At 51.9% G+C, this 16,892-nt stretch overlaps 1 protein-coding gene across 18 annotated transcripts in view; it reads right to left on the reverse strand.

Moving 5' to 3' along the window:
- The window catches only part of Nav1 (neuron navigator 1), a 253,771-nt gene that overhangs the window by 141,555 nt on the left and 95,324 nt on the right, over positions 1–16,892 (reverse strand). For 16 of the 18 annotated variants that reach the window (XR_003954495.1, XR_878320.2, NM_173437.2 and 13 more), the window contains one exon: positions 8,421–9,221. The exons of the other annotated variants lie outside the window; for them this stretch is intronic. Coding sequence is in view for 14 of the 16 variants with exons in the window: in XM_006529374.4 (XP_006529437.1) it covers positions 8,421–9,221 (801 nt within the window). In the remaining 2 variants the exon portion in view is untranslated. Of the gene's footprint in view, positions 1–8,420; positions 9,222–16,892 lie in introns of those variants that run through there. 18 annotated transcript variants of the gene reach the window in all.

Raw genomic sequence — 16,892 nt, forward strand, 5'->3', positions numbered from 1 at the left:
AAGTTACAGGCTCTAGGCAGATGCCCAGGAAGATCTGTCATGTCCATGGGACATTACAAGGCCAGCTTTCTCCATGGGTGAGGTCATGTGGCTTAGTGACTGTGGAGCTAAATGCTTGAGGCACAACCTAACGGTTCCTTGTTGGAAAGGACGGAGCGAAACCATGGCCTCTGCATCAGCTCCTGCCTGTGTGAGTTCCTGTCCTGACTTCCTTCAGTGATGAACAGTGCTGTGGAAGTATAGGCCAGATAAACCCTTCCATCCCCAAGTTACTTTGGTCATGGTGTTTCAATAGAAACCCTAAGACACCACAGCTAACCTTAAACTTGCCATCCCCCTGCCTAAGCTTCCTGAACATCTGAGATTACAGAATATATACCACCACACCCAGCTCTGGTTCCTTTGAATAGATTTCTAACTCCTTTGGTCTAGATTCTGGAGTCAAACGGATAATTTAGAGGCTGAAATGCAGCCTCCATTCTGTGTGCCCTACTTCCAAGTTAGACATAAGTGAACTTTTCCATGGATGTAGTGGGTGCGTGCTTATAAACCCAGGCGGAGCAAGTTATTGAACTTGCTCAGCTACATGAGACCCAGGTCTTGAAAAACGAGGGCAGGAGGTGAGGGAGACGAGAGGGGAAGAAGGGAGGGGAAGGGGAAGGAGAGGGGAAGAAGAGAGGAGAGCAAAGAGAGGAGAGGAGAGGGGAGGGGAGGGGAGGGAAGGGGAGGGGAGAGGAGGGGAGGGGAGGGGTTCTAGTTCTGGGGCTGTGCTGTGGGTGGTCTGGTTCATGCTTTGTGGGGTGGTGGTTGGCGTTTAGCCGGACACACATGCTCCAGCTAAGGCTGAGGAAGACTAATCCCTGATAAAGACAGAACACTGCACCTTAGGCAGTGGACCTCATCAGAACAGTACCTAATGCAGGAGATCTGAACAGAGGGATCCTTAGGTGCCTCCTCCCTTTCAGTAAGAGCTACAACAGCTACAACCCTCTAGTCAGGAGATGCAGAACCTGAAGGCCCTGGGGAGTTAATCTCACTGGCAACCTCACCTAAGAGGGCGAGGATACACAGGACCCTGGGGGAGGTCCTTTGGAAGCCACTTGTGTTCATTCCTTCCAATGTTTCCCCAGAGCCTAGGGGCCCAGCCTACTCTTTCCCATCAAACACAACCCCACAGCTGCTGCTTCTCCTTGCCCACCTCTCCTGCAGCTAGCCAGGAAGGAGCTCTTGCTGCCCACCTACCTACCTCTCCATCTGCAAGCCTGCCTCAGTCTCAGGTGCACACTGGTTTGCCCTTGCCAGCTGCTTGACAAGCTTCTCGTGAATTAAGCAGAATTAGAAGAAAGAAAGAAAGAAAGAAAGAAAGAAAGAAAGAAAGAAAGAAAGAAAGAAAGAAAGAAAGAAAGAAAGAAAGAAAGAACCCAGAGGAAGAACTGGGGATGTAGGAAGCACTACATCCTAGAGATTAAATTCAAATTCTGGCAATTCTGGCTCTGGCACTCATTTGCTTGCCTGACTTCCAGTGGCTTTCCTACTTTTTTTTTTTTTAGGTCTCCATTTCTTCATTTGTAAGTCCCAAGAAATAATGACCCATATGCCATAGAAGCCACGCCATCACAATCAGTAAATATTACACATAGGTATTGCATTCTTGAGCTGTCCTTTTCCTTCTTCCTGGAAGAATCCAGTAGCAGGGCTCCTACAAAGTGCCTCCCCAGCAAGGGGACCTTGGTATTCTAGGCTCCCTGGCACCTTGGAGACTCTGTAGAGAGAAGGCGGAGCCTCCTGTCTGGATGGCTGCCAGTTCTCCCCCAAGGAAAGGGTCTGTTTAGTGGGTCACCAAGGGCAAAGAAAGTCTGTGTCTTCAGAGTCTGAAGGGTAACCAGTACTTAAAATGCTTGTCTGGGAAAGAAGCCAGGCATCTGAAGCCTGCAGTCTTTGCCTGGGGGTCTGTTTGGGGGAAGTTGCTCCTTCGTGGTCATGTTTCACACTCTTAAACTGGTCCAGCTCTTGTGTACATACATAGATGCACAATGTAAATGCATTGTGTGCTGGGAACCAGAGTGTGCTGGTACCGATGTGCACTGATCCATGGGAACGCATGCTACCCGCTACACACTCCAACATTCAACCTCACTCAAGTCCCAGGCATCTGCTCCATGTGCCACACGACCGACCCATCATGCCTATAACATGCAAAGCGCTGGGTGCATTTGTTCTTACTAGTCATCCTGAGGTCACAGTTTATAACGCCGCTGGCTCTCTATGAAAACATCTGGAACTCTTGACTCAAATCTCCTGCACCCAGCTATACCCAACAGCAGGACGCCAATGGGATAATTCTCAGACAACTGTGCAGGGGACAGGCAGTGGGAGTGGCTGACCATACTGACCAAAGTGCTAGTTCTTGGTGCCCACATCCCAAGTAACAGCAGCACCATCAGACACACTGGGCGAGACTGCAACCCAGAAATTAGAAGGCTCTGCAGTGAAACCACTCACTCCTGTGGCCCTGAAATGTATCATTGGGCTATCTAAAATAGATTCCAGGATGGCCCAGGCCAAGGCATGGCTCCTGCCGAGAGTCCCCGGTTGCCTTTCTGAGGTCTGGATGGAATGGAATGAAGAACTATGTATAAACACAAGATGTACAGTGGTGTTGACAGCAAGAGCGGGAAGCCTGCAGAACATCCATGATCCCTGCCTCCCCTACTCAGCTGTAGCACCAAGCTAGGCAGAAGAGTGCAGAAGCCTAGCAGGTCCCGGACCCCTACCTTCTTGTTGTTGTTGTTGTTTTTAACATCTCACACACCAGAGGTATAAGATCTGGGATGGGCCCAACTGCGTTCCTGTCTCCACCTCTACTGAAAAGATAAGACATCATCCCAGTCTGCACACTGATGTTTGCTGGCCAGAAGGAAGCGGGGGCTTGACTTTATTGAACCAAGTGGAACGGAACCAGGGAGGTTTGGGTGTCCAGCCTCCCCAGCTGCAGAATCAGCAGCGTGTGGAGGTGTCTGACTTGATGGCAGGGATTCTACGGGCTTCTGTTGGAGGTCACCTCCCCATATAGGGTAGTCAGCTGGGTCTGATGCCCTGGCTCTTTTATGTGTAAGAGAGGGAAGGCTGTAGGCTCCCTGGACATCAAACACTTGTGGGTAATCCAACAGGGGGTGGGGGGAGGTCAGCCAGAGCAAATGAGAAACAGGTGACGTCCATTTCCTTCTGCTGGCTGGCTAGCAGAGGGACTCCAGCAAAGGGAAAGAAAGGCTTGTCAGGAATGGCTTCTCTGGGACAAGGGGGAAAAAAACCTATAGCCAGGTGCTCTGAGTCCTCCAGATTCTCAGCAGGGACTCATTTTAAGATGTAAATAGTATGCGGAGCCAGGAATGTGGTCCAGGTGGAAGATAGGCAATATCAGGCCTGGGAACCAGGTGCATATAGGTCAGACTCCCTCTCCACGACGTTGTATTTAAAAAAATAATAATAAAGAGAAAAAGACACAGGCAAGAAACATGAAAAGACAGGGTGAAGGGAGGAAAGATGAGATGAAACTCAGACAGGGATCTAACTTATGTGAGATGCAGGCTCCCTTCATCTGAAAGGATCCAAAGAGCAAATGTGCACCACGGAAGAAATTCTCAGAAGACAGAAGCTTTGTTCAACGGAAAGAAGGGGTGGGGGTGGGGGGAGGACCTTCCGACAGTGAATGCTTTCCAGGAAAATAAGGTAGTGAGCCCTCTGTTACCAGGAGTGTGTAAACAGAACACCCACCTGCCTCTGGTGCCACAGAGGGATTAATTTCAGCGTTTAGTGGGCGGCTCATCTAGACAATTTCCACTCTTTGGTTCTAAGAAATCCCAGGGAAGGCTGAGCAGGTTGTAGAGAGGAGGGCATCTCGCTGCAGTGAGATGAGCAGCAGCAGCCGCAGCAGGCGGGTGCTGAACTGCAGCTGTGCACCTTGGAGACTCAAGCTCCAGAAAGCACCCTGCATCATTATGAGCCCTAGGGCTAGAGGCTGAAGAACTGGGAATGAACGTATTGGAGAGGGGGCAAGACTGAGGGTAGCAGAGGAGGAGGAACTGGTTGGGCAGCTTGGGATGAGGGGAAGAGAGTGGCTGATTACAGCCCCAGAGGCAGATTGGGCACAGGACAGAAGAAATAAAACAAGAAAGTATCAGGAAACACCCACCAGGGTCCCAGAAGGCTCAGTCCTGTTTAAGGTCTCCTGGCTTGGAGTCAGTCAATCGTGGGACGAGCATCATCCTGAGTATGTTCTGGGGGGAGCCAGAGCAGCTCTGGGCACCCCTGCTCCTTGAACCTTCTCAGCAAGGTAGAAAGAAAAAGGGCCTACCCCTAAGACCTACTCAGCTAGCTCTTTCCCTCTGAGACACAGAACCCAGGTTGTCTTGTGAAGAGACCAGCTTCAGTCCTGCCATCAGGAGCAACGGAACAGGACTCCCCGTCGACCCTTTGGTGGAGACCCAAGCCTGGCCTTGGATGAAGCCATCCTGAAAGTGGCAGGGAAAGAAATGGTCTGCTCGGTGGAAGGCAGGAGCCCTAAGGTCCTGTGTCATCTCCTATTCCACACGAGCACATTCACCGGCTGGCCCAGCATGTTGTCGCAAACCATCAACCTGTAATTCCAAAACTCCCCTCTAGCCAAATGCCACTACTCATTTGAAGGGCAGCAGGAAGGGTTGCCGACTCTTTCAAGGCCTCAGAGAGTTCCTGGGATCACCAAGCACACTTGTGGGTGGAGCTTCTGGTACTAGGTGAGCTTGCACACACACACACTCACACACACACACACACACACACCTGCCAGCTCAGGGCAAGTTATCTAGAGTCACGTGTCCACCCCACCCCCCACCCCCCAAGGCACAGGAGGAAGGATGGCGAGAAGTGCTTGGGAAAAGAGGTCATCCCCACAGCACTTGATACAAGTCCAGAGTGCATTCTCCGAAGCAATCCTTTCCCAACCCTCCTCCCCAACGCCCCAGTGCCTTAGAAATGGATAGCTTCCTGCCTTTTCTCCTTAATTGTATTTGGTCGGTGCTTCTGAGGGTAGAGAACTGTTGCCATGGAAACCCATCCATGGATGCCAGACACCTTCTGTGAAGAAATGGGACTAGGAATGCCAAGACCTGGGCTCTTTCTCACCCTGACCTCGGGTCATCGTAACTGTTTTACTCTGTTCCAGTCTTTCCTGAAAGGCTGAACGTTTGGGGAGTCAACAAACTGACTGCTTTAATCTTCCGATAAAGAGCTGATGAGCTGAAGAAAGTATGACTTGGGGGGTATAACTGTAATTTTAACTTCTCTATGTTAATATAAGTGCTCTTTGATCCACCCAGGATGTTTACCAAGGTCTAATCAATCCCAGCCTCTGCCCTTACAGGATGAGCCATGAGAGGGCCTCTTCCACTCATAGATGGGGAAACTGAGCCCTAGAGGAGGAACCAGAACTTAGGACTTCTGGACAAAGATTTGGAGAATATCACTTTCTGCTTTGCCCCTGAGCTAGCCTACTGTCCTTCCTCCAGAATCAAAACTATCTCAGGGACTATCAAGCTAGGGTACTAGAACTGGCCTATTTCCCCTGGGACTGGCCCTTAGCCTTCTATGCTTTCCACTGTCTCCAGCGGGGGACCGTAGTTACTTGGCAGCTTTCAGGTTAGGGAAGGGACCGAGAGCCTGGTTCGATCATCTGGGCCCCAGCTGAAACGGAAGGGGTGACCAGCTTGCAGTTCTTCCCCTTTATTCCACAAAGGCTCCTATTTGAGGCTGTCCCAGCTCCCTGCCCTTGGCCTGCAGAGTCGGGTCTGAGATGGTACCGGGGAATGTGCATAAGCTGATACTGGGCTTCAAGGGTGGGCGCAAAAACTCCTTGACTTTGGCCATGGGGAGACATCATCGCAGCCTCGTCCCCAGATGCTTGCCCTGCTGCACACCAGGGGCCTGTCCTGACCCTGGGCATACTTGTACAGGCCCTGGGATGCCAACTGGCTCTACCTTCTCCCTCACGCCTCCTGGTCCTCTCTACCTCATCTGCACACAGGAAGAAGGCTTGGCCTAAAGTCATCAGCCGCCTCCTATCATCTGACTAGACAGTATATTCTGGGGCCTGATGCCACCACCATATCTTGGTCTTCTCATCTAGAGGCAACACGGAAACCTCTGCAGACTTCACACCTCTCCCCTCCACCCGAAGGCGAAGCTCCACGGCTCTCCACGAGGCCATGAGAATGGCTCTGCTGGCCCAGGACCAGTGCACACACACCTTCATCAGACCCCTCCACACCTGTAGGCCCTTCCTCCTCTTAGGTCTCCCACAAAAGAGCTGTAACTGAGGACTCAGGAACGAATGGATTCTTCAGCACAGGCAGCAGGCTCTTGCCTTTGGCCCAGCATCTGACCAGTTAAAAAAGGGAGGAGGTCCCTGGTCGCCCGATAATTTGTTAAGTGATGGGGAAACAACAGCTCGGCAGGAATAAGGGACCACGGCTCAACTTCTCTTCCTCTCCTGTCCCTAGCCAACTCTACGACCATCTTTCAGAGTTTCTGTGGTGACCTTTCTTGAGAAGCGGCTAAGAGGCCTTTGATGGGCAGTGTGGGAAATGCCTTGACGAAGGAGGGCTGGATTAACTAACCCCACCCCAAACAGAGGAAGTCCTGACCTTAAACATGGGGCTCTGCCCTCTACTCCAACACCCCTCCTCCCCTGCCCAAAGCATATGAAGGCCCTTTCCCCTCAGCCCTTTTAGACTATGTACATTCATTCCGAGATAGCCCCATGTCTCAAGGCCCAATTCCATGGCCACCTCCTTCGGTGAGGCCTAAGACAGGCCTCCCTTCTCAGTCCCTCTCTAGACCCCAGTCCAGTTTTCATTCTCCACATAGCTCCCTGGGTGCCTGGTGCCTAGTTTTCCTTATTGTCTGTCTAAGCCCACTGAATGGAGAGCTCCTCGAGGGCAGGATCTCTGAGAGGCTCAACAGGCAATAGGGTGGCACTTCTGCCTGTCACTTCTACACACTCCACCCCATCCCTCCTTTCCACTCTCAAATCGAATTTGGGGAGGAGCCGAAAGGCACAAGGCTGTTTTCCTCCCTTTGCCCTTGTCCAGTCTGCACGAGCCATCTGTGTCAGAGGCAGAATCCTTGTTCACCAGACCCTCACCACCCCACAGGCGGGGAGGTCTCAGGAAGACTGCAGCAGGCTGAACAGGTTTCCTTCAGCATTCTCCAGGGGCCTTGGGCCAGCCCTAGCTTCTCTCTCCATCAATCTGGTCACTTAGACCGCCACCCTCCTCTTGGCCCCGCCCTTTCACACGCTCACGACACGCCCCTTCCCAGCCCCCAGCAGAGCCGGTACCAGACTACAAGGTACCCAGGAAGATGGGGTCCCTGGGCTCTGATGCCTGAGGACCCACATTCACTGCAACAAGTCTGTGCACTTAAGGTGGCTAGCAGCCGATCTCCCGCAGCTCTTGTACTGCTGGTGCGGGCTACCAAGGCACAGCCGCCTCCTTAGGCACATCTTCCATGTATCCTTGTCTGAGAACAGGGACTCCACAGAAAGAAAACACGGTTCCCGGGCTGGCTCGGGATTTTTTCCTCGGACTGTTCAGGCTTGGAGAACAATGGAGCAGCTCTCTGGCTTCCTCCGCCGAGCAAGCTTTGTTTCTCTCTTCCCGCCAGCTTGGCTTTCATTAGCCAAAGGGCAAAGGCTTCTCGGGAGTCTCCTTGCAAAATCCCAGACCTTTCCCTAAAACATTTAGGGGGATGGGGTGACTGCTTGGGGCTGGGGGAACGGACGTGTATCCAGATGCGCACAGCTGGCTGCCCGCCCGCCTCCCTGGCCCCAGACACTTCTTGCTGCCAGGTCCCCCACACCCGGGGAAATCCGACTCAAGCTCCCACCCGGGATTCACAGAGGAAGTGGAGCCTCAGCCCTGCTCCAAGGACCAACTAGCCCTCACATCTGCTTTCCCCACATCTTTGCTCTAGATCTCCTACCCTAGGCTTCCCTAGCAATGCTGGATGCTGTGTTATTCAGCGCAGACTACTCCTCAGCTGGTGTTTCTACCAACCTCACTGTGGTTTGCCATATTAGGACTCTGGACCTTAAAATTCAAGGGAGCTAATGATTTCTGAGCCCCCCAAGTCCCCCGTCTCCATTGTCCACCCTCACTTCCAACAAGCCACAGCAGAGCCCAGGCTCCCATCAGCGACATCTTTAAGACACACGTTAGCCAGACACAGCTGGAGGTAGGCCAGCTCTGCACATCTGGGCAGTAATACCCCTCCTAACCTGGCCAGTGATCGGTATAGAAGGGAGAAAGGGGGAAAGCAAACCTCTTCCTGCAGCTGGCCAGGAGAAAACCAGGGGCGGGGTGGGGCGGGGCAGCAAGTCTTACCTAGCATCTGGCTGAAGAGTAGCTGTTCTAGGTCGCCCAGCACGGTAACCACAAGCTCGGGGTCCACCTTGAGGAAGGCCCGCTCCTCCTGGCCCTTGGCAGAGGGCACAGTCCCTGAGCCCTTTTGCGCTTTAGCCTTGCTGGAAAGCAGTTCGTCATCCGATTTGCCATCATCGCTTACCGCTGCCTCAGGCGCCTTGCTGAGAGGCTTGACCTCCGCATAGGGTCCCCGAGGAATCCGGCTAGGTTTGCCTAGGCTGGGCGCTAGCGGAGCCAGTGGGGTCTTGGCGCCGCCGGTTGAGCCACCTTTGGGTTGGAAGAGCGAATGCTCAGACTTGGACAGCGTCTTGGACATCAGAGGAGTCTCGCGGCCCTTGGGCCCCAGTTTGCCCAAACCCTTGGGTGCTTTGGCCATATCATCACTCCACTCAGGCTCATACAGCTGCAGCTTTTTCTCGGAGTCCGTGAGAAACGAGAGGTTGGTGAGCGACTTCTGTTTGCGCAGGTTGGAGGTAGGCAGCCCGCCGGGGACACGACTGTCCACGCTGCCGGACTTGAAGACCTTCAGCTCCGCTGCACTGGCCTTGGCCATACTGCCACTGCCTCCTGCCGCCTTGGCGCGCTTGGGCAGCATGCCTCTGCCGTCCGCCGCGGCTGCCTTTCTGCTGGCTCCCCGAGACTCGTCCGCGCCCTCGTCGCCGCCGCTGCCGCTGCCGCCGCTCAGCTCCACCTCGGGCTGCACGCTCTTGACGCTGCTGCCCAGCATTCTGCCTGCGAGGAGCGCATGGACGATCCGCGCGTCTGCAGGCACGGGGCGGGGGAGGGGGCGGTAGTGCCGGGAGAGGAGGGGGCGGAATGGGGGGGAGGACGGAAGAAACCGCGGAGGAAGGGGAGAGGAAGGGGAGGGAGCAAGGGGGCGAGCGGAGGGCGAAAGGGAAAGAAATGCGGAGAAGGAAGCCGGGGAAGAGGAAAAGGCAAGGAAATAGCGGGTTGATGGGGCGGGGTCGAAGGAAAAGGGGCGGGGCGGGGAGAATATAAATTAAAAAATTTAAATCAGTCAAAGGAACGATAGAAGACCAGCGGCTCCATCGAAGCCAGGTCGTGTTGTGATGCTGGGATCTTGTCTCTGTCCCCCGGCTAGCCGATCCGTGCTGCGGGCTGCACACTCCGGGGCAGCGCCCTCTCTCTACTCCTCCTTCCAGCTCGTGGAGAGGCTGCGGGCTGCAGCTCCCAGCGAGAAAGAGGGGAGGGGGAAGGCGGGGAGCAAACAGGAGGAGGGGTGGAGTGTGCGCAAGGGGAGGGAGGTAGGGGAGAGAGTGTGTCTATTTCTGGCTCGGGAGGGGGAGGTGTCTGTGAGCTGAGCCCCGGGGGCACAGAGAGGATCCCACCAGTTTTTCTCCTTGCTTTCTACAGAGAGATGGGGTAGAAGGTTCCCTGCTGCATCTGGAAAAAAGCATGAGTGGAGGAAGGGAGACTTAGGGGTACAGGTAAAGGTCCTGGGAAAGGGTGTCTTTGACCCAGGAGAAAGAGTGGCCCTGTAGGTCTTGGGTAGAAACTGGCAGAGCCTGAGGGAAGCTCTCACAAACCGTTACCTTTGGTTTCCCTCAGAAATTCTTTACCTTTAGTTACCTTTAGTCTCTATGGTGTATTTTGCCCTCCTAAACCCAGAAGGTAAGGGACACAGGACAGAACAGGCTGCTTTAGACAGTGCCTAGGGTTGACAGGGACAGGGACCTGAGGGGTTGAAGCGGCTAACTGTTGGGTGCAGGAGTCCGAGTCACCATTCCACTTGATCACATGACCTTGTCAAAGTCATTGAACCTCTGTTGCTCTTACAATGGTTTTAATCCTAGCTTCCTAGGAAAAGGGGCTTTGGGACACTAAGGACACAGGAGAGTTAGCATAGGTCCCTTGGCAGAGCATTTTTTGTTTTGTTTTGTTTTTTGTTTTTGGAGGCGGGATTTCTCTGTGTAGCCCTGGCTGTCCTGGAACTCACTCTGTAGACCAGGCTGGCCTCGAACTCAGAAATCTGCCTGACTCTGCCTCCCGAGTGCTGGGATTAAAAGCGTGCGCCACCACTGCCCAGCTGCAGAACCAACTGAAGAGATCCTGGATATGTTTGTTCTATCAGCATAGGAGCTCTCCAAGTACCATGCTAGCCCAGAGTAGGTATTAATGACTCAGGCTCTGAGGCCAGATGGCTGGACACTGGGTGCTGGCCAGAGCCAAGGGTACTGACCAGAGCCCTGGGTACTTTAACTTCCATGATGACCCCAGGGCTGGATTGAGATTCTATGAACCTTTCTAGGACAGGGACTGTAGCAGAGAGGCTGTATCTAGTACAGTGCTAGAAATGGGGTTATTGGGCAGAGAGGTGAACTGTGAACTTTTAGCTGACCTTGGAGATCCAGAGAAAGATGGAGAGAGTCTACCCTTAAAGAACTTAATGCCTGACAGGGATACAAGGCAGACAACCCAAGACTCAGGGAGATAACTTTGTCCTTGTGAAAAATGCAATGTCACACACTTATCTCAGGAAGACAGGCATGGATATGTTGTGTTCTAGTTACAGCAGTGGCAAGAGGTGCTGCCTCACAGTGCAGGCAGAGGTCTGGGTGTTGAGATTCACCAGGCAGAGTGCCCTCAAAGGCCCTAAGTCCAGATCTTGGGAAACTCAGAGGTGGAGCCAAGCCTGCAAGTCCATATAGGACACAGAGATTTGAAGCTTGTCAGAGGACTGTTGGGGACTCTCCAGCTAGACTATGAGCTGTCACAGGACACACAAGCACTCATGCTTGTGCCTGAACATAAGCTCCTAGTTCAAGTAAGAGCTGGAATGTCTCTGATCCCACAGATGACTTGTAATAGTGTCACAAACCACTGGGCCTTGGGAATCCTCCTGCTTCAGCCCCCTGAGTGCTAGGATTGTGGGGAAAAAAATCATTTTAAAAGTTCTCATTCTTATTTATCCGCCATTCTGTAATTTACATAATATTTCCCTGACTCCATCACACGGGGATGCTGCTGTCTCTAAAAAATGCAATTTGAAAATCAAAGGGGGCAGGTGGGTGGATTGACCAAGTTCTTGGTTGTTATTGATAGTCCCCCGTCCCCCACCCCGCCCCCAGCATATAGATTCTTCTCCTCTAGTTAACATCCTGACTAAACAACCCCATGTCCATTCACTCATGCCTACTGCTGCAGCCAATACCCCTGGCTGAACCTGATCCTTCCCCTCTGATGGCCATATCTGTAGGGAGGCCTTCAGCACTTTGTGAGGCCCAATTCCATGAGTCCTTCTGTCCATCCGCATTTCCTTTGCTCCGGATGCCCACTGCCCCTGGGACCTGACCTTCCTTCCGCCACGGTGTCTCACTCCCTCACTGTGTCAGCTCAGGTCTTCCTCTTCTCTGTACCCTCTTTGTTCCTCTAGCCTGTCTCTCACGGGATTCCGTATTCCCCAAATCTCAAGTCCCTCCCCTTCGTCCAGTAAACAGCCCCTGAAATTCTGCTTCTCTTTAGAAGAGGACAGACCAGATGAAAGACTTTGGACTGAAATCAGGTTGGTAGCTGTTCTCACCAGAATAGAGGCCCCACCCCTTTCTACCTTCTAAGCCTGGGGTCCCTCTCCCTCCCCCACAGCACGTCACCTGTCGGTTTCTGAGATGTAAAATACTGTCTATGCACAATGTCACAAATTGCCTCACTGCCAGGATCCTTGAGAGCCGTCTTCCTCCTGTCTTTATAGAATCTTCCCGGGGCCAGGTAGCGGTCCCTTACACACCAGCCTGGCATCTTGGAATACTCCAAGGCTCCCTAGCACACCTCTGTCTCACTCTTTCCTATTCTTTTCACATCCCCAGTGTTTCCCAACCGTCCTCTTCTGGAGGGAGGATGCTCTGCTGCCGTGGCAACAGCCATTCTGGCATCTGTCGATAAAGCCGAGATGTACAGAGCATTTCCTCCAGTGATTCCTAAAAAGAGAGGGTTCTGCCATGTCATACTGTTTCAAGATCAGCCCTGAGCCCCTCAGCCTCAGCCATTTCCTCCTTTGCCACCCTGTGAAAATGCCAGGTCTCAAATGGTTTGTTGCATAGAGACCAATGATCCTCAAAGGACTGCAAGATTGGGTGGGGGGGAGTGAGCTGGGCAGACAGAGGGTGCTGATGATGTCAGTGACCTGAGAGCTGGCTCCTGCCAGTTCCTACTGGGAAGGTGGGGAAAGAGGCTGGTTTGGAATCATTTATATCTTCAGTCCCTAGCACTCTTATAGCAAGCTTGACACGCCCATTTTGGTACTGGAATTAGGATGTGCGATTCAACCATGTCTTATTGACTGATAGTTTGAAGCAGTGTAAGGAAGGAAGATGTAGGCACAGCGCCAAGGAAAGGCACGCTGTGGGGACTTTACATTGTCACACTCCTGTGACTGAAAAGGATGTAACACAACACAGGGGTGGTGTGTGGTCTGGGGCTCTGCTTGTTGGGATAGTGTTAGCAGAGCTGAAGAGAAGGCACTGGAAGGGAGAAGAAGGTAGAAATGAGAGCTGAGCTGTTTCTGACCCAGTGACCTTGAAAGGTGACCTTGGAAAGAAGGAATGTTCGGGAGAGAGCATGGCGGGGTGGGTGGGGGAGTCCACACCCTACTCCCTACAGAGCTCAACACAGAGTTTGGGGACAGGCAGCACTCTCGTTTCTGTGCCCAGAGTCAGGATCTGGAGAACAAGGACTAGAAACCCAACCATGTGTGTTGTGTGTGCAAGCCTAGCCTGTCATCCCCAGCTAGGGCCTGGTACCATCAACCCCAAAGAGTGACAGCTCTTTAAGGCTTTCTGTGTTCACCTCCCTATAATAACCTTTTTTGTAACTTTCCAAGAAGATTCTGATATATCCCTGTTCTTCTACCTGGTCATTTCCCTAAGTCACTCCACCCCTCAGCAGGGACCTCAGAATGCGGGCAAGACCAGCCAGAGGCTGTGGAAATAACTGATGTTTGAGCACAGAGACTCTAGAAAGACAGCTCCCAGTTGCTCATGCTGGTTCATGGTCAGCTGGGATAGATGTTGAGGATTTAACAAAACAGAAACCCTTATCCTCAGTGGGAAAAGACAGACAACGAATTGGCTTAGAGATACCAGTTACTTAAAAGTGCTAAGGAAGGGCCGACAAGATAGCTCAGTGGGTAAGCAGGCTTGCCCCTGAGCTTGGCAACTTCAGCTCCACTCCCAGAAACCAAAGCATGGAACCGACTCTGGAGAGTTGTCCTCTAGGGTCCCACGGACACACGCAAAATAAATGTAAAAAAAAATGCTAGGGAGAAAGAGTCGAGATGGAAATAAGAAATTCATGGTGTATTTTTGAAAGAAAACAAGGAAGATAAGATGTTGGAGAGAAAGAAGAGGGGTGAGAAGATGTGAGAAAGTGGTGAGAAATTGGGGGTGGGCAGGGCACAGAGGGCCTTTTAGGTCTTTATATACAAATGTCATTTGGAATCACACAGTCAGAGAGAGAGAGACCTGGCTTCCTTTTGAGTCTTTTGTGAAGGCAAAAGTTCTTGTACAAGTTCTTGGCTGAATGGTGAGCTCAGCTGAAAGATGGTGGTGGAGATAGATAGTAGTGGAGATGGTTATGGAGACAGTGGTCATGAGAAGAAATCAGCAGTGGCGTACAGTAGAGCCATTAGAACCTGCTCATGGGCTAAATGTGGGTGTGCAGGAAAGAGGGGGGTCAAGAATATTACTCCTGGGCTGGAGAGATGGCTCAGCAGTTAAGACCACTGACTGCTCTTCCAAAGGTCCTGAGTTCAAATCCCAACAACCACATGGTGGCTCACAACCATCTGTAATGAGATTTGATGCCCTCTTCTGGGGTGTCTGAAAACAGCTACAGTATACTTACATATAATAAATAAATAAATGTTTTTTTAAAAAAGTGTCATAAGGCTAATTGTCAGTAGACCCTCTGTCAAAATTAAAAAAGAGAAGAATATTACCCCTAAGGTTTTGGGCCTATACAACTCTTGAATGGATTTTTTCCCCCTTGAGACAAGGTCTCACCAAGCTAGCTTTGAACATAATATCCTCCTGCCTCAGTCTTTTCTGAATGCTGAAATTGCTGTGTGCTAACAAACCCAACTTCCCTCAACCCTTTGTGAAGGCTAATGCCCCTTCTTTAAGGATGCCACCCCCTGCCCTGCCCCGCCCCGCCCCACTGCAGCCACTTTGATGATCCCCTAACATCTGTAGCCATCATTCATCATCTGTTTGTGTTTCTTCAGAATCCATTTTTGGTTGAACTTGTCTTCAAAGGCTATCAGAGTCCCGTGCGCGCGCATAGTGGGCTCTCAGGAATATTTGCTGAGTGACGACTGATTCAGTGAATGAATGCGTGACTCACAACAGATGTGTGGGGCCTGTAAACAGGGGTGACCTCTCAGTACCCTGTGGTGAGAGACAGCACAGCTGGCGCGTGGAGTGGGAGCCAGGCCTCTGGGATGCAGTCCCAGGAACATCTTTCCTCAGCAGCCCTGGGACAGGAGGAGGCCACTGATTCTGCCCTTGTCCCCTTCAAAAGAAATTCCATATCTTCGGGGAATGACCTTGGGAAATCTAGCTAGGAGGCTCTCTTAAGCCCTCAAACTTCTGTATTCAGAGGTATGGGGGAGTTTTGCTACACATCTGAGAGAAAGGGGTAAGCAAGGCCACGGTATCCTCACAGCCCAGATTGTCTGCTACAGGTATAATAAGTACTAAACTAGGACTAGGGTCTCCCATCTACTCCTATGTGCATAAGAAAAAGTTAACGATGGACACAGTGCTGTCACACAAACACCCCAGCACACTTACACCTCCAGGAAGCCCTCTTAGATTGGTCTACTTGCTTGCCAACAGCCCAGCTGCTAGCTTTGCTTTGCATAGAACTGGTAGAGAAGACATTACTGTGCTCTCTACAAGTCCCTGGCACACCCTCTCGAGTCCTACAGACTCCCTGAGCTCAGGGATTATGGGTTTTCATTCTAGGCTCAAAGGTCAGATGTATGAGCTTAGGGGAGAGATTATGATCTGCCTGCCTGTCGGGGAAAACATAGCTTGAGATGAAAGAACAGTAACAGAACCAGGCTTCAGGAGTTTTGCCCCCACCTTGCTCCCAACCCTGGACCTTAGTCTGCCCCTACCCTGATCCTGCCCCAATCACAACAGGACAGAAATGTGGATCAACCCTAACATATTCTCTGAACTCCCAGCTGCCTGGCCACCTGCTCCTCTGTGCTCCAATATGGGCAGGATAGAGATAACAATAATGCAGGAATGAGAGAGGGGACCTGGAGAAGGAAACCAAATCACTACCCCTTACACAAAGAGACAGGGCCTGAAGCCACTAGAGGATGTCTCTTAAAGGCTGGAGAAGCATTGGCCCTCTTCCAGAGGTCTGCAGAACCTGAGGGAAACAGGGTTTAAAAAAGCCTGCTCTAGACCTAGCATGTAAGGGCATCGGACAGGCCCTTCCTCTAATCATGGGTTCCTCAGGAGCCCCATGGCTAGAATGTCTGGGGCCAGCAGAATCTAGCTCTGGGCTGTACTATGCTGTTCCTCACTTATGACAAGTGTTCTGGACCCCATGCTTATGAGTACACTGTAGCTGTCTTCAGACACACCAGAAGGGGACACCAGATCCCATTACAGATGGTTGTGAGCCACAGTGTGGTTGCTGGGAATTGAACTCAGGACTCCTAGAAGAGCAATCAGTGCTCTTAACCGCTGAGCCATCTCTCCAGTCCAATCCTATGCTTATACATGAGGTCTTACTTCCTGGTGGCTGGTTTTCAGAGGGCAGTCATGGAGGTAGGGGTGTGGGCCAGGGTCTGAAGGCTTGGAGGCCCTCCTTCCCCCCATAACCACAGCTCTGTGAATTGCAGGAGGAAGATCTTTAATGTGGTGGTCTGGATGACCTTTCAAGGTAAGGACCACTCCACCCTCAGTGGTCTAGCTGCCACATGGGCCTGTGCTGACCAATACACAAGCCCTCTACAACTCTGGCTTCATCTCCTGGCAACCATGGCCCCTAATGCTCTTCTACTTGCCTCTGCCTAGGTCTAATCTCACCCCTGTACCTTTGCTTTGCCTGGACTTTATATATATTCAAGTCTAATACATCTTGCAAGGCCCCATTGCCCAGGGATCCCTTTTTGACTGCCCCACCCAACTTTGTGCCTTTCCTCCCTGTTGATGTGGTTAAGAGCCACGTAACCACATTCTGCTTAGTTGCATTCCAAGCCAGACCCTCTCCCACCACTGAATTGAAATCCTCCTCTGTAAGACAGGTGATAGCGCACTGAGGCTTGCTGAACTGAGGGCAGGAGACCCCACGGGCACCACATACCCGGGGCCCCCTTATATACGGTGTGTACCTTATAAACCCTATATGTCAGGGAGTATCATTATCTTGATTTTATGGAGAAAGAAACTTGCCCAA

Source organism: Mus musculus, chromosome 1 (genome assembly GCF_000001635.26).
Source record: "Mus musculus strain C57BL/6J chromosome 1, GRCm38.p6 C57BL/6J".
In the NCBI taxonomy this organism is placed as follows: Eukaryota; Metazoa; Chordata; class Mammalia; order Rodentia; family Muridae; genus Mus; species Mus musculus.